The sequence below is a fragment of the Lampetra planeri genome, chromosome 13, assembly GCF_965212315.1.
Source record: "Lampetra planeri chromosome 13, kcLamPlan1.2.h2, whole genome shotgun sequence".
Taxonomy (NCBI): domain Eukaryota; kingdom Metazoa; phylum Chordata; class Hyperoartia; order Petromyzontiformes; family Petromyzontidae; genus Lampetra; species Lampetra planeri.
The window spans coordinates 2,705,722-2,730,318 of NC_136119.1; the positions used below are offsets into that span (position 1 = coordinate 2,705,722).

Below are 24,597 nucleotides of genomic sequence, written 5' to 3' on the forward strand. Positions count from 1 at the left end.
TTTCGGCCACAACGCAAGTAGCCGTCCTCAGGTGGAGAACAGGTCTGTCGACAGACCTGTTCTCCACCTGAGGACGGCCTGTTCTCCACCTGAGGACGGCTACTTGCGTTGTGGCCGAAACGTCGTGATAATTATTTTATTATGTTTTATTTTTATTATTGTATTACTTCCATTCTACGTGACTTTACCGAAAGAACCAAGAAGATGAATCACTGCAGTCACGAAAGCTGTAAATCGAAATTTAGTGCCAAGTTGCTTGTGCACTGCGCCACGAGGCTTGGCCACCCGGGTTCAATTCCTGGCCACGGTTAACGTCAATGAGAAGTGATAACCGAACCCCGCCTGGACCTTCTGTAGGTCGACTCAGCCTTAAATTAGTACCTGAAGCTATATGTTAGTAGGATCAGCAATGAGGAGACAAAGGCGACCATCGCTAACCATAAACGATCTGTTGCCTCTTGAGTCAAACATTGGATCTTTAATTTTGACATGCGCGTGTGTTCAGAAAGGTCACCTTTTGCGCATATTATGTGACTGTACACATTTGTTTGTGGTGATGTATACGTTTTGTTTGTAGTGTACCGTCCTAGAAACTAGTTCTGTTGACCAATGCCCCAGCGTGTTTTTTTTTCTGTATTAAGCCCAGGGGGGTGGGTAAATGCAGTTCAAAAGAGCTGTTCCCCCACTCCGAGCAATAATAATAACAATAATGTTCGGCGTTGTAGCAGTAGCAATGGTAGCTCTGCTAGGAGCCGCGCATTCCTGCCTTCATAAACCCACGCACATGTTTGGGGTATTTACTCTGGATTCAAATGCGCTTGCGATGGGCGAAAGTCCTGTTTGTGACGTACAAGCGTTGAGCACACACACACACTCAGGCGCGCACACATACGCACAACAAAGACAAAGATCCCCCGTGTAGCCTTTAACAGACTGTTGGGGCAAGTGCTGTGAGCGAGCACCAACGAAGGACGACACGGCGCACGAGGCGGTGGGTGGACAGCACCACGCCCGGCCATCTTTGTCTCACCTTGTGTCGATGTTTTTACGCACCACACCAGGCACTCATTTGAGGCTGAGTCAACCGAGGAGAGGCCCGGGACCAGTTCAGATATTCGTCACTGGTGTTGGCCGTGAGCGGGAAGCGAAATCGGGTGGCCGGATTCGTAACGTAGCGCGCTAATCGCTTCACCACCGCTCCGCATACATGGACTTTCACACACACACACACGATGCATACATACATACATTCAGATGTGCACACACGGACATGCATACAAATAAAACAAAAGATCCCCCGTATAGCCTTTCATAGATTGTTGGGGCAAGTGCTGTTAGCGAGCACCTATGAAGGCCGGCACGGCAAATTCATGGGTGGGTCGCTGGCACCATCATCGTATTTGTGGGTGAGGAGCGGGCGTGTAGTGGTTAGCGAACTGCGACACGAAATCGGCGGACCTGAGCACAATTACAGCCCACGGTTAACATTAGTAGCAAATGTCTGAACCGGTACTGGGCCACGCCTAGGTCGACTCAGCTATAAATAAATGAATTCCTCGTGCGGTGCGTGAAGATCACCACTGTGGTCACAAAGGTGGCTATTGAACAGCACTCACCCCATCGGTGTTAGCAGATATGTACGTACCAAACAATACACTGGCTCCATACAATGTCACATCTTTATTTACATAATCATAAACTATAACGTTAGATTTTAAATACAGTACAGTAGAGTGGTGCAGCGATAATGGCGAATATATTGTAATACAACGGCTGGCTTTCTAACAACAACAACACAAACAATTATTCCCGTGTTCAAAAAAATAATTTGATCCCCCTCTCGTAATTTACAATGCAGTCACGAGCCACGGATATCGGCAACGAAACATATGCGGTAGGACAGGGGCGCTATAAATAATACGGGTGGTGATGATGGTGCGATTTCTGCTGCAGCTGATGATGGTGATGATGGTGGTGATGGTGGTGATGATGATGGTGGTGGTGATGATGGTGATGATGGTGGTGGTGGTGATGATGATGGTGGTGGTGGTGATGATGATGATGGTGGTGGTGGTGGTGATGATGATGGTGGTGGTGATGATGATGATGATGGTGGTGGTGGTGGTGGTGATGGTGGTGGTGATGATTATGGTGGTGGTGATAGTGATGATGATGATGATGATGGGGGTGGTGGCTGAATCTGCAGCTACTGAAGATGACTTGACGGGTGGATTATCATCATCATAAAAATGATGATGGAGTTGATTGGCGGTGTCTATTTGATGGATGAATTACTCATCTGGCTTGCGTTAGCGACTCGCTTGCACGACATTTTGTGCGCGTTATAAATCATTTGTGGTGGCGGTGATGTTTCGTCAACAAACAGCAGCTGCTGCCGATTATGACGACGAAGGTGATGACTGTAGTGGTTTTCTTACGATGGTGTTCGTTGTGATAGTATGACGATGCTAGAAGTGATTATGATCCGTACGGTTCTGATGACGACGACGACGAGGATGGTGGTGGTGGCAATTGCTATAGTGGTAGTGTTGTTACTAGTGATAATGATGGTGTTGTCGATGATGATGGTGGTGGTGGTAATTGCTATAGTGGTAGTGTTGTTACTAGTGATAATGATGGTGTTGTCGATGATGGTGGTGGTGGTGGTAATTGCTATAGTGGTAGTGTTGTTGCAGTGATAATGATGGTGTTGTCGATGATGGTGGTGGTGGTGGTGCTAGTTGTTGGTGGCACTGCTGCTGATGCTGCTTCCAGCTCTGTTGTTTGAACTGATGCTGCTGCTTGTGCTGATTCTAGTGTTGCTATGGCCCGTGCTACTAATGAAAGTGGTGGTGTTTTATAATGTTGCCGATGTTAATCCTGCGAATGTTGCTGGTGCTGCTGATACTGCTGATACTGCTGATATTGCTGATGCTGTTGCTGATGGTGATAGTTGCGGTCTTTGTACTGCTGCTACTGGTGTTGATGATGATGATGATGTTGTCGATGTTCATGGTGGTAATCGCGGTGTTATGTACCGTGGCTGCTGGCACTGCTTGCTTGCGCTGCTGTTGGTGCTGGTAGTTGTGTTAGTACTTGTGTCGCTGCCAATGGCAGTGGTTGTATTGTTACGTACTCTTGCTACGAGTCCTATGCTGGTGCTGCTAGTGATGGTGACGGTGCTGGCGCTGACGATGGCACTGCTGGTGCCAGTGGTGCTTCTAATGCTGGCGCCAGTGCTGGCGGTGCTGCTGGCAGTGCTGCTGCTGATAATGATGATGACACTGCTGCTGGTGGTGCTGCTAGTGCTGGTGCCGGTGCTGCTGCTGCTGCTACTCTACTCGTGGTAGTGGCGGTGCTAATTATGATACCACTGCTGCATGTGGTGGTGGTGTTGGTGCTGCTGGTGGTGCTGCTAGTGCTGCTGCTGTTGGTGGTGGTGCTGCTGGTGTTGCTGCTGTTGGTGGTGGTGGTGCTGGTGGTGCTGCTGCTGGTGTTGCTGTTGCTGCTGCTGGTGCTGCTACTGCTGGTGCTGCTGGTGCTGTTGGTGCTTCTGCTTGCTAGTGTTGCTGAAGGTGCTGCTGCTTGCTGGTGCTGGTGGTGCTGCTGCTGGTGCTGCTGTTGGTGCTGGTTGTGGTGCTGCTGCTGGTGCTGCTGCTGGTGCTGCTGCTGGTGGTGGTGCTGCTGGTGCTGGTGGTGCTGCTGGTGGTGCTGCTGCTGGTGGTGCTGGTGTTGCTGGTGTTGGTGCTGGTGGTGCTGGTGGTGCTGCTGGTGTTGGTGCTGCTGGTGGTGCTGCTGGTGCTGCTGCTGCTGGTGTTGGTGCTGCTGGTGTTGGTGCTGCTGGTGGTGCTGCTGCTGCTGCTGGTGTTGGTGCTGCTGCTGGTGGTGTTGGTGCTGCTGGTGGTGGTGGTGCTGCTGCTGGTGCTGCTGGTGCTGCTGTTGGTGGTGCTGCTGCTGCTGGTGGTGCTGCTGCTGGTGGTGCTGCTGGTGCTGCTGGTGCTGGACGCGGGTTCTATGCGGCCGTGAAGTGCGAGCGCACCGAGTCCTGTCGGAGCTGCCTGTGTTTCTCGGTGTCGTCTCCCAGCGAAGAGGTCCGCCTCTTCACGCGCACCTCGTACAGCCTCCTGAGTCATCACCATCAGAATCACCATTAGCAGCAGAAGCAGCAGATGCAGCAGCAGCAGAATCGTGAGCATCATCAAGAGACCCGTATTCTTGATCACGGATTGGCGCCGGCTGGGGAGTAAGCTGGCTCGAAGCCGTGCTTAACTTGAGCCGGCTCTGAAGACAGTCCCAGCCAGACTCCTGGGAGCTGAGCCTGAGCCAAGCCAAAGTTGAGTCGCTCATGCCCGAGCAGAGCTGTCCTCGAGAACGAGCCGTAGCCGTGACTATTTACGATAAACTATTTTTTTTATTTTACCAGGTAAAGCTCACTGAGCTGTGTAGCTCTTTTTCAGAAGCGACCTGGCCACAAATGATAGCTCAACGAAGTGGCTTATCACGTGGAAATTTATGACAAGCAAAATTAAATACCCTAAACGCATGTTCCTAAATGTAGAGGGAAAAATCGGGGGAACCAGAGAAAAAAAATCCACGTAATCACGTAGAAAGCTACATGCAAACTACAAATACATAGGCGTCAGAGTCAGGATCGAACCCACCATCTCCTGTATACCAGGTGAGGTCGTTAACATTTCGCCACCCTGGCGCCCAAAGAATACGAGCCGCCCCTAATAGTTGCTCTCCTTTTCTACAGCGTCACCACCATGAGCCATCATCTATTCACTGCTGGCTGAAGGCTTCCTCAAGCGTTCGCCAGCTCCGTCTCGCTTCTCCACACGAGATAATTGCATCGCTCCATCTCTCTGATGCTTCAAGCTTGTGTTGGACTGCCTGGTACACTTGAAGCCTCGGGTGTGCACACAGACAAAGACCCCCCGTATAGCCTTAATAAACTATTCGGGCAAGTGCTGTTAGCGAGCACATGTGAAGGCCGGCACAGAACACGAGGGGGTGGGTGGCCAATGTAGGCTTTCGCGACAAATATCATCCATGATACGGGGTTTTTGTGGGTTAGATCGCATAAATACAAATGTGTCGTTAAACCCGCCACCACCCGACACAGCCAACTAGTAAGGTTTGTCACGTGAGCAGAACAAATCTGGCTGTCCGCCTGATGATGCCGGTTGTAATTATATACTGGAGAAACGTCGTACTCAGATTGTAAATGTTGTGGATTTGCTCACCATTGCAACGGTGTGCTGTACTAATGACGAATTGGCATGTTCTGTTTTCGTGATAAACTTTACTAATTGGCTGTGTCGGGTGTTGGCGGGTTTAACATCACGTTTACATTTACACCTTTGGCTGCCAGTTAGTTCGTCCATTAGTCTCGATCACCGGCCCATGATCGTCCTTGATGGCGGCGACGTGTCCTCTGCCCGAACCCACTGACTTTACCTCTCGGCCGATATGACGTCTCTGAGATGCGTTATGTATAGAAAGTCCTCTCCACATGTTCCTCATTCTGTCTCTCGGTGTCAACTCAAGCATGCAAACCAGTAAACGGACTGGGACTAAAAATTGGCACCAGGCATTTGTAAACTAACTGGGCCAAATTTGGCCGTGGGCAATTATTGTTTTTGTTAAATGGTTGTTGTGCGACCAACTGCATTCCAGTAGCGAGATTTGCGGTGTGACGTGTTAGCGTGATTTACCGTGCGATCTCATTGGCACATTTGAGCTGGTCGAAAAAAAAAAACACAAACCGGCGTTTGGAATGGACCGGCAGGGATGCTGCCCTGTGGCCAGTCCTGCATGCACCCCTGCATGCATGCACCCCTGCATGCTTCCACATCTAAACTTCTGACTTCTGAACTTCATGACTTCTTTGCACACTTGTCAGCTGATTTACAGCATGGGAGATGTGTTTTTCTTGAGTCATGTCTTTCTTTAACCGAGAATCTCGCCCCCCCCACCCATCCCCCGCCTTCCCGTAAGTCAGTTAAGGTCCACTGTTAATTATAAAAAGGGAGTAAGATTGTTCGTTGAGCTAAATGTCCAAACGTTACAACGTGAAGAACTACTGATAAAAAAAGATATATTAATGGCGATCCACGGTAGTAGATCATTAGTAAGGGAGGGCGGAAGGGTATGTATACAAAGACAAGCATAGCTTATCATGAAATATATTCGTGAAATATATTTTTCAGAGGGCTTCAAGGTTCTTATCTCGAAGCGAGCTGCACTCTTCGCGTTGCAGTGGTCTTGGTGATGGTCGTTGTTATTGCTGTGTTGTGGTGACGGTGTTGCTGGTAGTGGTGGTCGCTATGATGTGGTGGTTGATGTTATGGTGGTTGTGGTGTTTATCAAGATTTGGTGGTGTTGCTTGTAGTTGTTTTGGTGGTGTTGGTGCTGTTGGTGTTACTGGTAGTGGTGCAGTGGTTTGCACGCTGCGCTACGAACTAAGTGACCCGAGTTCGATGCCGTTCACGGCCAACACCCGTGACGACTATCTGAACCGGTCATGGGCCTCAAATGTGTACCGAGTGTGATGGGTAAAAACATTTCCACTAAGGAGACAAAGGCGGCCAGGCGTGGTGCTGGCCACCTACCACCCCCCCCCCCCCCCCCCCCGTGTGCCGTGCCGGCTTTCGTAGGTGCTCGCTAACGGAACTTACCCCAACAGTCTGTTAAGGCTACACGGGGGATCTTTGTCTTTGGTGCTGGTGGTAGTGGTTGTGGTGCTGGTGGTAGTGGTTGTGGTGCTGGTGGTAGTGGTTGTGGTGCTGGTGGTAGTGGTTGTGGTGCTGGTGGTAGTGGTTGTGGTGCTGGTGGTAGTGGTTGTGGTGCTGGTGGTCGCATTGGTGGTGCTGGTAATGGTGCTTGTAGTGGTGGCTGTGGAAGGATCTGGGGAGGTCAGGCGCGTGTGAATTTAAATCCCCGGAGCTTTGCTTTGTGTCTGGCTGATAGCATTGACATGGAAATGAGAGTGCACACGTGGGAGAGAGAGAGAGAGTGGGGTGGGGAGCGGTGGCGTCGCGGTTAGCGCGCTGCATACGAACCTGGCTATCCGAGTTAGATTCCCGCTCACGGCCAACACCAGTGACAACTATGTGAACTGGTCATAGGCCTCCCGTAGGTCGACTCAGCCTCAAATCAATACCTGGTGCGGTGTGTAAACATCGCCACTGGAGGCAAAGGCGGTCGGGCGTGGTGCTGGCCACCTTTATGTACCGTGCCGGCCTTCATATGTGCTCGCAAACAGCACTTGCCCTAAAAGTATGTGTAGGCTATAGAGCGGAGCTTTGTCTTTATAGTGGCATAGTGCTTAGCGAACCACGCCACAGCGAACATGAGTGGTGAATGATATCTGAAGCGTCCCTGCTCTTCTCTAAAGCCGACTCAGCCTTGAATGAGTAGCTGGTGTGGTGTGTAACACGCGCACTGGGGAGATAAAAGTGACTGAGCATGCTGTTGGCTGAACCCCCCCCCCCCCCTCTTGAGCTGTTAAGGCTTAGTAGGTGGTCACTAACAGAACTTGCCCCAACTGTCTATAAGACTATATGGGTGGTCTTTGACTTTATTTTGTCAGAGGGTGAATGGGTCTGTGTGGGTGTGTGTGTGTCCAAAACAAAATATATGGCCTTGTGTAGTGGCGATGATGTCATCTGGACAACTAGAAATGGGGTTGGTGGATCACGTGGAGATCAATCATTCCATCTTGTTATACGTGCACATATACACGCTTCTTAAACATTAATAACAACTAATAGGGGTTTTCCCCTTTTTCTGGCAACAAAACTGACACCTTTTGCAAGGAATCATGCTTACATTAACCACAATACTTGCAGTCAAATGCAAACAAAAAGCAATACTCTGATCATTTATGCATTGTCTTTGAAACTGATTGGTCTACACCAGAGACAGCTTTCTTTAGAGCCTAGTCTCATATGGTGTTCGACCAGATGACGCCAAAAGGCGCACAGTTCAAAGACAACGCACTACCAGAGTAATGAGAGCTCGGGGTGAGCAGCAGCAAAAGGGGAAACCCCGTATTAGTATATGTTGGTACTGGCAAAGGAGGTCCCATGATGACATTAATAACAAGTAAAATAGAAAAAAAATGCTTCTGGCCTTTGAAAGCATGCGATTACAAAGAACGTTAAGTAACCAATGGAAGGTTTGGCGTAGAAGGTGACGATATAGTCTCGTAGATGTAATCAGGAAGAAGAGATTGCGGTGGGTGGGAGACATGTGCGGCAGGCTGGAGGAGGGCAGGTCACGGACAGAGACACTGGAGCGGCACCCCAGTGACCGTCGACCGAGTAAGAAGACCTCAAGCCGGATGGTAGTGATGCTGAAACTGGAAGGGGCATGTTTCGAGGATAGCTGTCAAATTTCGATTTCAAGCTTTCGTGACTGCAGGGATTCATATTCTTGGTTCTTTCGGTACAGTCACGTAGAAGGGAAATAATAAAATAATAAAAATAAACATGATAAAATAAAATTCTCAGGGCGGCTGCTTGCGTTGTGGCCGAAACGTCGTGATAATTTGATTATGTTTTATTTTTATTATTTTATTATTTCCCTTCTACGTGACTTTACCGAAAGAACCAAGAATATGATAGCTGTGAACTTTGCAACAACCGAGGTGTCTGTCTACCCGAAAGGAGGAACTGTGATTCCGTGGCAAGGCAGCGTCTCGAACTTTGTCTGTGAGACGACCCTGCGGGCCTGACACGCCCTGACCGCCGAGCTCGCCGCGGTACGCTGCACGTGAAACCAAGCACACGCGGCCAACCCCCCCCCCCCACCACACCTGGCGTAGCCGGGCACTCACCTGAAGACGAAAGTGGCAAAGAGAAGCGCGCAGACCAGCAGGAAGCCGACGATGATTGCAACGGTGCTGGCATCTCCGAGTCCGTCTGGCGTGCACAGCGGGAGCGATGCAAACTCAGAGTCAGTCGTTTAGCGGTAGCGGTGTGGGCAACTTGGCAGGCATGAGCCCCGGTGCTCGGAATTGAGTGGGGACCCCCCCACCCATCCGTCCGATTCTCAAACCCCCACCCCCTTCTCCCACCCCTTCACCGTGTGTAGTGAAGATGCATACTGTGTAAAAGTGTTGTGGTCACTGAGAGGACAAATAGAAAAGTTAAATCTCAAAATGAGTTCTCACTCAAATGTATGTATGTCGAAATTACTTTGCACTGTACGTAGCCAACCCTGCAAATCAGAGGCGAGCGTAGGGTGGCGCTCATCCCGTTGTTTACAACACCGCCAAGTCGGTGGTGGGAATTCCAGAATTTTCATGGCAGGGATAGGTTAATCCGTCAGACATCCACAGGAGAATGGGAACACATGACCAAGCTATAGGGGTAGGTGTGTAAGGCGAGGTGCAATATCAACCGTGCATGCCAAGGCGTCTCTTACAAAAGAGATTCGCCGTCTCAAGAGTTTCTCGTATGGGTGAAAGTAAAATATAAAACACAGTCAACCCATCCGTGAATGAAAGACGAGGGCATCCTATCTCGAGTGGATGGAATGACATTTCCACTGGTGTAACATGCCCCGAGTTACAGACACGCTCCAAGACCCGTGCGTTTATTGACATTTCGCGAACAGAGCACTCCATTTTCCTGTCAGCAAGTCACAAATCAAAAGGAAACGGAAAGCAGTAGATGTAATAACCGTTCACGGATTGAGTATTATGACAGGTGTGAGTGAGTGATTTATGTTAATTCTCATGATGTTCTGGAAGGAAGAGAAAGCTTCAGTTTGGCCTCATCGTCACGTTTGTGCTTCAATAGTGATGAGCAAAATAGTAAAAAAAAAAACATTTTTTTAATGTTCCCCGCAAAAAATGATGGCTTATAATGCATAGAGTTTCATTCACTTGATATCTAGTGCCCTAAAAAATATACACTCCCCGTCATCAGTGAAGCAAGTAATTTGCTTCCTTTGAAGTGTGATGCTCAAGCCGACCGAGAGTGGGAGAAGTCTGCTGCTGCTCACGGTCATCATTGAAAATCAAGCTGACTCTATCTTGATTTGAAGCTTTCGTGACTGCAGGAATCCATACGCTTTGGTCCTCTCGGTAAAGTAACTTAGGTATGAAAATTAAATCAAATACATCACAACGTTTTGGGCGCAACACAAGCGTCCGTCATCATGTGGGAAAGCATGGCCTGCTGCTGATGCAGACTGTTTTATCAGCAGCAGGCTACGCTTTCCCACCTGATGACGGACGCTTGTGTTGCGCCCAAAACGTCGTGATTTATTTGATTTTAATTTCATACCTACGTGACTTTACCGAAAGAGCCAAAGAGTATCAAGCTGACTCTCTTAAAGCGAGCAGTGCTGATCCCCGCTGATGGCTACGAACCAGCGGTAGAAATTGTATATTCTGGTGGCCCGAGCCAGTCTCTCCATGGCATAATAACTAAAAAATAAAACACGACCGAATAGAAAAAAAAATTCTCCTCCATCCATCCGTCGATAAGCCAGCCACACGGCCCAAGGCTCAGGATTTAAGGATGACAGCTCCGGCATGCTCTTGCTTTGTAATGAGAAACGGGCAGTCGGTCAAGCGGAGAGATGAAATCGAATTTGCATACAGCGTGTGTTGAACCGAATAACACCGAGGCACATGTTTTTTTTTATCCCCGGCGAGCCGTACGGAATTTCAATAGGCCGAGCCCGTGCCAGCAGTGAGCATTTACTGGTTGTGCTGGGGAGTTGGGAGTTACGTGGTGGGGTCAACGGTAGTAAAAACCTACTTGGAACGATTAAGCCCGCCAAAGCTTAAATAGAAGTCATGTGTAGGCATCCACGTGGACTTCGCTCAGCATGGATTCTTTCTGCACGGATTCGGAACGCATCCCCCCCATGCAGAGTGACGGTCAGGTGAGCATTGGAACCCAAAAAGAGCCATCAAACAAATGGCTTGTATCTTGTAAATGCATGCCGAAAGTTGCGTGTCGATGGGCTTTGAGATGACAGTTTGAGAAATCCTAAATGACAAAAAGACTTTCAAATGGCATAGTCTGACTCCGTCATATAGCATTTTCGTGATGTGACACCAGGGTTCATGTAACGCCTGCAGCCACTAGACGTGCTACCATCCACACTTCCAATTAGCACGGTTGGCTACGTATGGCACGAAAGAAGTTCAACATACATACGTAATGTAAACAAAATATTTTTTCTTGTCTAGAATTTCGACCCGAAATCGTAACAATCCATAGAATTGCCAGCAGAGTGAATCAGTCCAATTCCCTTATTTAGTAGCATTTTATAAACTAATAAAACGACGGCGACCTCGGCGATGATGATGATGACGTGGACGAGATGGATGAGCCATGGGATGTGACCACTGGCGTGGGGGGGGGGGGCCTACTCACAGGCGTGGCACACGCACTCGTGGGGGGCCAGCTGCGTGCCGTGGGGGGTCACCACCGCCAAGGCTTCTTGTGGCCAAGACACACGTTCCCCAACCACCTCGAAGCTCTCCGTCCGCCCGTAGTAGTTGGCCACCACCTGCCACGGTCACAGCGCACGCCACCGTGAGCCAGGGGTAATGCATGGCAAAGGCGCTGCCCAAACAGATTAATCCAACCTAAACTATTTACTATTAACTTTTTTTTATTTTACCAGGTAAGGCTAACTTAGCTCTATATAGCTCTTTTTCGGAAGCAACATGGCCCCATAAATAATGTGATGATCAAGTTTGGCGAGACGCGGTGCACTACACAATTAGCCGGGTTGGCTGCATACGGTGCAAAATAATTTTAACATTTCCAGGCCTACAAATAAGTGAGGGTATGGCGCTACGTCAAATCCATCGTTCCGCATACTGTATCACACCGTTCAGCAGCAGAGCTCAAGAAAGTAGTTCATCAACTGCTCAGAAACCGCGTTATAACGGCAAACATTCTTCTTTATAACGGACGCATTCCGCGTCGTGCCCCCAAAGTGTTCCCAAATTGAAAATTCACATTAAAGTGAGGACATCGTATTTGAGTTGAATCTGATACACATTGATTCCATACATGCATCCGGAGCTCAAGCATTGTATTTAATCGAAGAAGTGCTGCATCTCCATAATGCTCAGCAGTCACATTCCTAATGGGCCCTTCAGAGTCTTGTTCTCATTATTGAAGTTTCAAACTTGTGTTGGACAGCCTGGCGCACACACAGCCTATGTGCGTAGCTAGAAAGCTATACGATAAGAGAATGGGGAAGGGGGGGGGGTAAGGGGGAAAGTGGGGGGGGCTCACCATTTGCCTCCCATCTTCTCCATCATCCATGGCTAACACCGAGAAGTCTCCGACACGGTCTCCATTCTGGTCTATGGTCACTGGTCCTGCAATGCCTGATGGGAAAATATAAAATAATCAGCATTAGTCGATCGGTCTCCTTGCGAGTGAGAGCTCGGTTTGAGGGGGGCGATTGTCACGTTGTGGACACGTCGCCCTTCTTGATGCGCAACTCCAGAAAATTACTGCGCGTCGGTTGGCGGGTCGACGTTCGAAGGGAGGACTGCGACCCTCAAAGAAATGGCGCCGCCCTCTCACCGTGATGCGTGGATCAAATGAATCACTCGGGACGACACCAGTGTATGGCAGCAAGGGCAGTTCATGCGAATGCCGTCGCAAGAGGTCACACGTTTGGCGCAACGGTCTTTCACTGACTATGCGCAATGAATGAATAAATTAGTCTATCCATCATCATAATCATCATCATCCATGGTCTATCATCATCAGCAGCAGCATGGGTCTCACCTTGGAAGGTGCGATTCCACATCTTCGTCACGATGTCCTGGCCCAAACTGATGGAGCCGCCGGCCTCCAAGACCTCGTGCAGAGCGAGCGAATAGAGAACGACGCCGTCGTGGAAGCCCTCCACGAACATGTTCACCTGCGAGCGAACGGGCGCACGGGTGGACGCCGACCGTCGTCAGCTCGCTCGCATAGCAGGCAACTACCGCTGCCCGACTCGAAAAAAAAATATCCACCACCAACACCACCGCCAACACCACCACCGCCAACACCACCAACACCACCACCGCCGCCACCACCAACACCACCGCCGCCACCGCCACCAAACTCACTCACACAAAACCACAACCCCCTGCCATTAATTCACTCGAACAACTACCAACGCAATACACTCCCTCTCTCGCACATTCAATCACCACCACCAGAACCTCTGCCACCCACTTAAACGAGCAACCAACAACGCCATCAACGCACTCACACAACTACCACCACCACCAATACAATCACTACCTCCACACCCCAACCACCGGCACCTTCATCATCTCTCTCGCTCCCTCCATTCCCTACCCTACCCAACACGGCCCTCCCTTCGCGCTCACGTTGTCGTCGTAGCTGAAGTTGAAGGTCTCGCGGGAGCGGCGCTTCATCTCCACGGAGAAGGAGTCGAACTCGGCCCGCTGGGTGCGGAGCAGGGTGACGGTGCGCAGCGCGCGGAACGCGGCGCGCGCCTCCCCGTCCAGCCCGTCACCGCGCCGCCACCGGCCGTCACCTGAACCCATCCACCGTCAGTTCGCGCAATCAACAACTGCGCCACCCCCCCCCCCCTTCTTCCTTTGTCATCCGAGTAATGCTGGGCCTGTCGTTCGGTGGCTGGGACGCAACCACCTTCTCGCGATACGCTTCAGAACTTGTTTCACGTCATTTTAATTACGGGAGACAAACTCCAAGAGTTTGCGTCAACAAATGCTGGCAGGATAATATCGATCTGAGAAGTTCAATAAGAGCCCGATGGAAACACGGACTTCTTTGTTTAACGTGGGAATGCAGAATAAGAGTTCTGCTTGTTTATGCTTTCACACGTAATTATCCACATCATTGCATACGAAGAAGGCCCATTGCCATGAAGAAGGGCCGTTACCCGATATTTATATATTTTTTTCTCCTTTAACGGCGTTTACGAGTGAGTTGAGTGATATTGTACGCTGGGCGGTCAGTTGGGCTCTCGCCTCAGGGCGAGGAGGATGCCCCCGAGGGCTTCTGTGTATAGTCCGCGCTGCTCGCTCACCGTACTGGGTGCTGTTGAAGAGCTCGATGTTGAAGAACACGTGGTCCCCACCGGTCATGCCCTTCCTGTGCGCCTCCAGAAGGATCTCGCGCACCGAGTCGGCTCCGGCGCAAATGATCACGACTGGAACGAGAGAAACAGCGAGTCCACGTCGGGTCCACGTATCGTCCTCTCTCCCTGCAGCTTAAATCGTCACCGGGTCAGCGCTCAAACTCCACTGGCGGCCTGAGTCAACAAGCAATGGAAACTCCACATGCCCGTGAGATTGATAATGGGCATGGACACTGTGTCTCATGACGCCATGCCTATAATTCAGTTGTAATGACTTTGGGATAAAAAAAAAGATTTAAAAAACGAATAACGTCTTTTCGTGCTCTCCTGGCCAGATCACCCACCCCATGGAACCTGCATTTTGGAAAGGGGAAGAAGCATTCACCAACTGTCAATGCGAGCCCAGGGTTAGACTGCTGCTACATGTGGCACAAGTGACTTGATTCACTTGAATAATCCGATTAAGTAGCTCCATATATTCCAATAATTCTCTGAACAGGGTTAGGACAAAATAAGGTGATATGGATGTGGCGTTCCAAAATAAACTCAACAAACTTTCATTTACCAGGTAAAACCCACTGAGGTATTCGCTCTTTTTTTAGAGGTGGCCTGGTCACACATTATAGCTCATCGAACGGATGATATCATCATTCATCATCATCACACGTGGGACATCATAGTAGCAGCCAAATAATCTAACCCGCGTGTTGAGTCTAAATATAGAGGAACCCGGAGAATAATCTACGCGACCACCACGGGGACAGCGAGAACACGCAGGACTCCAAATATACAACAACGGGCATCGCCAGGCTCCGTGATCGAACCCACGCGCTCCTGTCGTACCATGCGAGGGAGATAACGTCCATCCGAACTGTTGCAGCTCAAATGAATCCCCGGGAAACATGCACGAATTGACTCGATATCATGCAACGCTTTCTTCTTTTCTTCTCTCTCTCTCTTCTCGCTGCCTCTTCATCCGTCGCGTTAATGCAAAGCGCGCATGCCGTGGCGTGTCTGTGTTTCTCGCTGCGAAGTTAGAGGCGCAAGCCCCGCTGGCGAAGATAAGGGAGCGCTGGCTAAACAAACGCAGCGGCACCACCGCGCTTCGTTGCGGTCGCCTTGACGCTCGTGGCTTTTTTTTAATCCTTTATATTAAGTTCGCTTGCTTGCTTACGACCGTGCAAATCTTTCGGTCGTTTTTTCAACCTACTTCCCGTGATCCAATCGAGCTGACATTTTCCACACAAACTCGTTGTGCGTGGCAATTAATGTTCGTGAAAAATGTTTCCAAAATTTTACACTTTTTAGGACAAAAATATTATATTTAATTACCAATTGCTTAATGCTGGCAGACAATCATCTGACCCATAGGTGGCAGCCATCTCAAGCCAGAGGACGAGAGGACTCTAGCCGCCACGCACATAAAGGATTTATAGTGAAAAACTTTGTTTTTACGGGTTATACTTATTGCGTCATTAAATCGGAGCTGCCCATTGTGGAATTTAGAGGAACAACAATAACAACGGGGCTATGCGAGAGCGACGTCTCTCCAGTGCCACAACGAGAGCTCACGCGTTCACGCACAAAGGGCACGGCATTAAACCCACCCCCCACCCCCAATATCAAGCGATGCGAACTGCGATGTACGTACATTCAACTTCGCTCGCAGCGTACGGAGCCAACCGTGCTATTCGGGAAGTGCTGTTTGCGAGCGCCTATTAGTGACGACGTAGTCGAGGGGGTGGGTGCCAGCAAGAAGAATGAAACTTGTGTCGCCGGGTTACTAGAAGCGCAGTGCCCGCTCCTCTACCCATATGCACACACAAACAACAAGGACAAAGATCCCCCGTGTAGCCTTAACAGACTGTTGGGGCAGGTGCTTTTAGCGAGCATCTATGAAGGCCGGCACGGCACACGAGGGGGTGGGTGGCCAACATCACGCCCGGCCACCTTTGTCTCCCCAGTGGTGATGTTTACACACCACAACAGGTATTCATTTGAGGCTGAGTCGACCTGAGGGTAACCCAGGACCGGTTCAAATAATTGTCACTGGTGTTGGTGATCGTGAATCGAACTCGAGTCACCGGGTTCGTAGCGCGGCACGCTAACCGCTGCACCACCGCTTCCCACAACGCACACGCACACGATTCACATCTCTGCCATCTCGGTACGATGGCTCGGACAGGCGGGATTCTCTCTCGCCGCCTTCCCCGCACCATCCATTACGCGTGATTTACAATTCATCTCGCATCGATGCGCCGTCGCCACCGCGAGCCGATGCGGTTGGGGCTTTGGAGTTGCTTTTGGTTTTTTATTTTGCTCCGTCCGTCAGTGTCCGATGTCGGCGCTTCCGAGACGTTCCATGGCAGCGACTTTGTGATGCTCACCACCTGCGTGTCACGTGCTTGGCAATGTGTGATTATGCCGGGCGTGTACGTGTGGTGGTGTAGCGGTTAGCGCGCTGCGCTACGAACCCGCGGATGCGAGTTCGATTCTTGCGTCACGGCCAACACCCAGTGATGATTATCTGAACCGGTCCTGGGCCTCCCCTAAGTCGCCTCAGCCTCAAATGAGTACCTGGTACGATGCGTAAACATCGTCACAAGGTAAACAAAGACGACCGGGCGTGGATCTGGCCACCTATCATCTTGTGTGCTCTGCCAGCCTTCATAGGTGCTCGCTAACAGCATTTGCCCCAACAGTCTTTTAAGGCTGTATTTTTATTCGTGTGTACTTATGGGTGTGATTGACCTTTGTGTGTGTGCGCGCGCACAAGCAGCTTCTGTTTGACCGGATCAGGCGAGAGATGAGATAGGCTGATGTCGTACAGGAGGACGTGGTGTTGCGTGGACTTGCCGTGACTGGTATCAGTGGTGTCGAGATTGGCCTCTTTGGAGAAAGTTCACGACGGACGCTGCTGCGCAAGTAAAGGCGGTCGCCCTCCAACAACAGCGGAGGGCAGAGGAGCGACGCTCACAACAACGAGAGGAGCGCTGGGCGGTTAAAACGCAGCGAGTTGGCACATCAGGGAGCACACGAGCACAGGTGGTGCATCTGTCAGTCGTCTTCGTAATTCAACCCACCTGTGTCTGGCCCGTTACCTCCTGCCAGCAAACCTTCGACACTTTACACTTCAAAATGCACCTTGCCTGGCACAAAAGCGCCGTTGTGACGTCACCGACACTGAGTGGCGAATGGCGGTGGTGGTTGTTGTTGTTTAGCGTGATTTTGTTTGTGTGTTAGTCGGTGTTTGATTATGTGTGGGGAGCGGCAGTGGATTGGTTAGCGCGCTGCGCTACGAATCTGGCGACCCGGGTTCGATTCCCGCACACGACCAACACCCAGTGACGATTATCTGAACCGGTCCTGGGCCTCCCCTAGGTCGACTCAGCCTCAATTGAGTACCTGGTGCGATGTGTAAACATCGCCACTAGGGAGCCAAAGTCGGCCGGGCATGGTGTGCCGTGCCGGCTTTCATAGGTGCTCGCTAACAGCACTTGCCCCTTCAGTCTGTTACAGGCTATACGGGGGTCTTTGTCTGATCATGTGAATGTTCGCGTGCGGGGATCTGTGTCGAGGTAGTCGGTGCACAGCCCTATGGACTCGGCCAGCCGAGTTCAATTGCCGGACACGGCCAAGATCAGCGGCGAGGAGAATCCTGAACTTCATTCTGGCCCTCCCCAAGTTCTAGGGGCGTGGTGCTAACCACACAACCACCACCACCAGCACACCAGGTGTGCATGAGTCGACAGCTCGCTCTGGTAGTGGCTGCGAACGTTATCGTTCGTGTATGAGACGTACCTTCCAGGTGCTGCACACACGTATATACACTTCAAATCCGCGGGTAATCCGCGAAGGACGCGCCTTGCGCCCTAAAGATATTTCCTAAACTCTTAGCGAGGTGTTATGACAACAGAAACCTAAACAGTGGCGATTCTGGGACATATTTTGGGGGTGCGGCGGTGGTGGCGGTGGAGATAACCACAGAGGATGGAACAAGCCAAAATGGAGGCCACACACAGTGGGATGGACAAAGTTAACTCTGCGGCGTGGATACCCAGAGCAGCTGGCAGGGGGAGAGATGGCAGCAGCGAGACAAAATCAAAGAGTTCTGAGGCCACTATTGGACAAGAGTAACGAAGGAAAGGAAGTAATGGAAGAAAGTGGGGCGATGCCTTTGTAGAGGAGTGGAAAGTTACAGGCTGACAACATCCAAATGGACATCATCATCATCAGCCACGGGCAATCCACTGCTGGATGAAGGCTTCCCAAGCCACCGTCATCTCCCACGATCCTGTCATACACACAAACTCAATGTCGGGTATCACCAGTAGGAGCAGATTTGTGGGTCAAGTGTCGAGTGTGCTGCAGGATGTGGCTGAAGGAAGGAAGCGATGGCGAGGTGTGGGTGGCATCAGATACGCGAGCCGTGATGATGACTTTTTTCCAACCTGAGTTTGAGTGCCCTCTGGGGTCACACGGAGCATGTGGCCCATCAACAAAATAAAATCGCTGACTGGTCTTAAAGCTTGACCCTCCACGTCTGAGCGGGGGGGGGGGGTGCAGTAGGGCCGCAGTGCTCTCTCAATAGTTAGAGGCGAGGGTTGTTGGATCACGTAGGTGAATGACACTTTCACAGCTGCCGGGCTCCGGGGTGGTCCAGAAGATGACACATCAGCGAGTTCATCAGGAATGTTGTATCTTCGTAAGCGCGTGTGGAGTTTGTTTTTCCTCAGGAAACTCAAGTGGCCTTCTACATGGCTCATTGAGTCTCAACTATTTTATTTTCAGGAAGGTCCTGGATGAGACCTTTGGCCTATTAAAACAAACCACACGACTTTATTTTAGGATATCAGCTGGAGTGAGCGGATGAGTGGTCATTAACATGTAGCCTCTTCTTGTTTGTCAGAAATCCCATATTCAGCTTATGGAGGCCATGGTAATGAATCATGAAAACTGTCAACACATACGTAAATAACACTGCTTTTAAAAGGAGACAAAAGGCGATTTAAGAGGCGGTATGTGGGGCTGCGAGATAGCCAACAGGTAAAGTTACCCCCTCGCATGCGCATGGCATTTCTCCATCTTCTCTGATTTCCTCCCACACGAAGCCTCGCTAACTGCATTGTTCACAGATTCCAATGCAGCATGACCTTTTTTTTTAAAAAAGGTCTTGACACTCAGATTAAGGCTACCGTGGGTAAATCATTGGTAATACTATGATTATGAATTTGGAAGTTTTTTTATCGCTTCCCCTCACCAGCACCTCAATAAATATATTAGTGTCTGGGTCTCAAGAGTTTTCACCGTGGGAGGGAAAGGTGAGGGACTTGGGGTAAGTGGAGGAGAGGAGAGGAGGATGGGGGGGGGGGAAACCTGGCACCAGAGGAGGAATCCCAGCTATGGACGCTGGGACGCGTAATTGAGACGCCGTTTTTTTGGCCAAGAATGTAGATTATCTTCATTCCGCATGGCCGCGGCATTTCTATGTCGCACCCTTCATCCAATTTATTTCGCTTCAATTCTCTATTTGCCTCCTTTGCAAGACCAGGTGTATAGTTTATCTACTGTGCAAATGCATTGAGTGCACCCATTGAGAGCGTGTTCGGCCCTTCTCAGTCGAGAGCAGTCTTGTTGTTGTGTGCAGTCATCGGCAGCCGTAATTCACACTAAAAATTAAGTCGACTTCGGCAGTGGTAATGCAAGCACAGATTTAAACACAATTTCCACCTTCCTGATTAATTGACTGCATGTGTTGGCACATATATATTAATTACATATCATTTCATATTTCATAACACGTGTTTTTGTTATCCTTACTGAGCCTTACGACTCTCTTTCAGGAGGCTCCTACGTTGGGCTGTTTGGCGAATTCCAAGAATGAGTGCATAGTTGGCTGACGTTTTAGGCAATGGGGCTTCTGGTCACGCTTGCAAATGATATTGTTCTGCTCTCGTTGCGTTCTCAACTGGTTCAACAAAAAAAACTTGAAACGTGAACGTCTGTGTCGTCTCGTGTCATTTGCAAGCTTGGCAATTGAAAGCATTTTGATTCCGTGTTAAATTCTGTGATATGGCTTTACCATAAGAATATACAATTCCTTATTAAAGCCAGTTAACAGTAATGTTATTTGCACAATCTTTTTGAGCTTTTTAAGTTAAAGTAGTGTCTCTGAACTGCAGTCCGCGCGACCACGATCTGCCTTTTCGCGATCATAAATAGTTTCTATTCACATGCAAATTAAGTCACTGCACATTGCATGCGTGAACCTGACGTTTGGTCAATCACGGGAAGCTGCTGTGCGGAGATCCAAAACACTGAATTGAAGCGCCTGCTGGATGTTTAATATTTTTTAAAATATCAGAGCATTTTTCGTTCAATTGCTAGTTAGTTTATGCTATTTGTTGCACGGACGATCCCGTTTAGTCAGCTGTCTGGCTATTTTACAAGGGAGATCTGTGATGCTGTGAGCTCCCCGTGCCTCCCCCCCCGCCCCCGCAAAATCCGCCTATGGCGATAACAATAACAAAGATAAAAACATTAGCATTGCAGAGAGAGAGAGAGAGAGTACGGGGTACTTAATGAATGTTGCGCAATAAACGCGGTGCTTGGCGGTCGTAAAACGACACACACGCGTATCAAAAAACAGTGCAAAGGTAATATGAAAATGTTCGGTGTAGGTGCAGGTATCCTCTGTGCTTTTGGTTCGAAAGGGATGTGAAAAGGGGGAGTTCGTGAAGAGAGGGAACCAATTGCACATGCGGAGAGTGCCCATCTCTGTTTGACAGCTCAGAACAGGTGGTTAAAACATTCCACGTTCCTATGGAATGAGGAACGCGTGGTGGGAAGATCATATTGGTTGTCTATAAATTGACCAACCACGGAAAATGGAAGCTGTTGAATTAGCGGTGGATGCCTGCAATTCAGAATGTGCTTTGCTGTGCCAGCCTTAATGGGTGCATGCTCACAACTCTCGACCTATAAGCCAATTTAGTTTTACTGGGGATGTTTGTCTGAGTGCATGACACATTAATTGTCAGTATTACATTACAATTATATCATACATTCTAGATTTGAAGCTTTCGTGACTGCAAGGATTCATATTCTTAGGTTTTTTTCGGTAAAGTCACGTAGGTTAAACATTAAAATTAATAAAAGTAAAATAAAATAAAAATCACGACGTTTCGGAGGCAACACAAGCTTCCGTCTTCAGGTGGAACCGTCACAGCCACGACAGCTGTATCAAGTAAATGAGAGATTGCAGAAGCTACCATTCCGTTTATATAATGGTTGGAAAAGGGGGGGGGGGGTAAGGGCCAAGTAATATATAAACCATTATATAAACAGAGTGGTAGCTCCTGCAATCTCTCATTTACTTGATACAGCTGTCGTGGCTGTGACGGTTCCACCTGAAGACGGAAGCTTGTGTTGCCTCCGAAACGTCGGGATTTTATTTTATTTTACTTTTATTAATTTAATGTTTTACCTACGTGACTTTACCGAAAAAACCTAAGAATATAGCATACATGTTTAGTTCATAATGCAATCATTAATTGACCCATTAATTAAACCACTCCTTTATTCAATCATCTTATTCAATCACTCGTTCATCTACCTATTCAATCATTCTACAATCAATTCACTCAACCATTAATTTATGCACGAATTCATTCATTCACCCATTCAATCAACCACTCATTCATTCGACCATTTAATAATGTACCTACTCGTTCAAGCACTCAATCACCTACCTATTAAGTGTACCATCCATTCACTAAACCATTTATTCGTTCACAAGTTCATTCACCCATTCAAACATAACGCAGTACGATCACCGCTGCACCACCGTTCTGTGCTGAATTGCTTTTGGCACCCACCCAGGTCTCCTTTCTATCTATTTAAATAAAGCAGAAGTCTGATTCAGCAGTGGATGGATTGTGACTGATGATGATGATGATGATAATGATTACATATGTGCTCTATTATACTGTCGGTACATGTCGGTATTGGGAGTGTAAAGCGCACTGCGCTACGAACCCGTCGATCTGAGTTCGATTTCCAGCCACGTCCAACATCAGTGGCGAGTGATATCTAAACGTATCCCGGACCTCACCTGAGTTCGACTTGACATTAAAATCCGCTGTGGTGTCTAAATTTCAGCACTTATGGAGGCAATTTCAGCAATTGCGGCCTTAATAGGTGCTCGCTAACAATGACAGTCGACAACTTCTTATCAACTCCAGTCCTCGCGACACTCACCCCCGCAGTCCCCGTTTTAGTGATTATTACCAATCGTTTTATCAATTTGCAAATTACATCACTACACACTGCACGGACCTGATAGTTGGAAGTAACATAACGCTGTACTGAGGCGTTGACAAACCACTGGTCTATACTGTATGGTATACGAATACCTCCTATTAGCACGGTTGACTACGTACGGTGCGAAAGAAGTTCCACATACACGCATAATACAATACTGTGGTGCCCAGCTCTCTGATGTATCCCGTCTTCGTGTTGTACCGCGTGCTGTTCTGGCGTGACGCTCCACGTGCTCGGAGCTTCCTCGGCAACTTCGCTTCTTCCCTGGCATGTGCGGCGAGACCTCGTACATCATGCCGAACGACAGGCGGCGGGCAGAAACCCGACGGCATCGGAGACCTCATATTCTACACGGCTTCTATATAAGAAGGAGACACAAAGCACGCGACCGCAACACCGCACCTGCATGGCCACTGAGGACGACGCCCTCCAGCATCTCGCCAAAGTCCAGGTCCTGCTCCTCACTGTCGAAGGCGACGGGCTGCAGCTCGAATTCGTGGTGCTGCGTCGCGAACGTCTGGTGGATCCCCTCCACGGTGAAGAAGCAATCTCGCTCCTTCTTGTCGTCGTTGTAGATGAGGGAGGCTCCGCTCCAGCTGAAGCGACGGAACATGGCCAGGAAGAGCGCACCGAGCTGGGTGTACGCCGGGGCCACCCGCGTCAGAGTCTCATATTCATCTTTGGAATATGACCCGGGAGATGATGATGATGATGAAGACGAGGGCGCAGAAGACGCCTGGCCTTTGCTGGAGAAACCACTGGCCAGGGCTCCAGCAGACACCATGGGGACCCCCCAGTGAACGGCCAGGCGAGCGACGGGCGCGGCCGCGTACTCGCACGCCGGACCAAGGATGAGGTGCGGGGCTCCGTGCTCGGTGTAAAAGTCCACGGCTGAGAAGAGGGCTTCGTTGCCGCAGCCCGAGTCTGCGAAGTGAATGGAGAAGCGGTGACCCGGCAGCAGGGTCGCGTTGCCGGTCACGCTCTCGCGCGCGTACTCGATGGCGGGACGCACGCGCGCCTGCGAGAAGAGTCGAGCCCGGTCGGTGGGCAGGAGGACGAGCACGCGCACGAGGCGCGAGTCGCCGCCGTGGTCGCGGTTGTGCGCGCGCAGTGATGTCGGCACCATCAGCAGCAGCATCACCATCGTGAGCATCGTCTTGGCTGCCTGGAGCCCGTGGGCGTGCGCGTTGAACGGTCTCCCCATAGTTATGACACGCGGAGGTGGCCAGCAAATTGGTTGATAGTGGCAGTAGCCTAAGCGTCTAAACGATGCTGTTCAGAATAAAATAATGCAATCAGTAGATGAAAAGAGGGCCGTCGAGATAGTGTCTTAACATGCAGCTGCCTGCACGGTGGCTACTGAGAGAGAGGCATAGGCGCTGCGAGCTGCAGTCACGCGCGCGCGGAATTAAGAGCCGCGTGCGTTTATTGCGCTGCGAGAAGATGAAGATTCTCCGCTCATAGCACTTCGATCCCTTTGATCTCTGATGCCTGCTTCCCGCCGGGCGATCGGCCGATGAATGAGTTGCACGGTTGCAAACCTTGACTTTAAGGAGCCCATGAGTGAATTTGGACTGTACCACCACACCTCGTGGGTTGGGTGGGGAGGGGGAAGAGCTGGCGGAGGGTGGAGAAGGAGGTCGGCATGAAGAATGAGCGAATCCAACATTCCATTAACTCTTTGAGCGCGAGAAATTGCAAGCTTTGTGAGCACTGGTTTTGATTTAAAACAATAGCAAATAATAAGATTTGATTGGCGAAATACGTTTACTGATACTATACACAAAGGGGGATGTTTGGACATTAAAAGGGGCACCTGGCTTCAGTTAAACGGGACGAGATGTCATGAGTGATCCCAGTTATTATGTCATCAACTAACCCCTCCTGTACTCCTCGCCTTCGGCTTCCTCTGCTGCCTCGACTTTATACTCCACTCATCACTCTCTCCTCTCCCATTACCTATTTTTCTTTTTCTTGGTTCTATCGGTAAAGTCACGTAGAAGGGAAATAAAAATCTAAATTAAAAGAAAAAAAACCCACGACGTTTCGATCGCGACACAAGAGGTCTTCTTCAGGTGGCGAGAAAAGAAGACCGCTTGTGTTGCGATCGAAACGTCGTGGGGTTTTTGCTTTTAATTTAGATTTGTGTTTCCTATCTAC

At 49.7% G+C, this 24,597-nt stretch overlaps 1 protein-coding gene across 1 annotated transcript; it reads right to left on the reverse strand.

Moving 5' to 3' along the window:
- Positions 1–3,954: 3,954 nt before the first annotated feature.
- On the reverse strand, positions 3,955–23,943 carry LOC144721910 (atrial natriuretic peptide receptor 3-like). Its single transcript, XM_078599857.1, has 8 exons — positions 22,840–23,943; positions 14,065–14,187; positions 13,379–13,548; positions 12,783–12,918; positions 12,279–12,373; positions 11,403–11,538; positions 8,843–8,927; positions 3,955–4,124 (listed from the first exon to the last, which is right to left on the reverse strand). The coding sequence occupies exons 1-8, from the start codon at positions 23,639–23,641 to the stop codon at positions 4,013–4,015; spliced, it is 1,659 nt and encodes a 552-aa protein (XP_078455983.1). The 5' UTR covers positions 23,642–23,943; the 3' UTR covers positions 3,955–4,012.
- Positions 23,944–24,597: the final 654 nt, after the last annotated feature.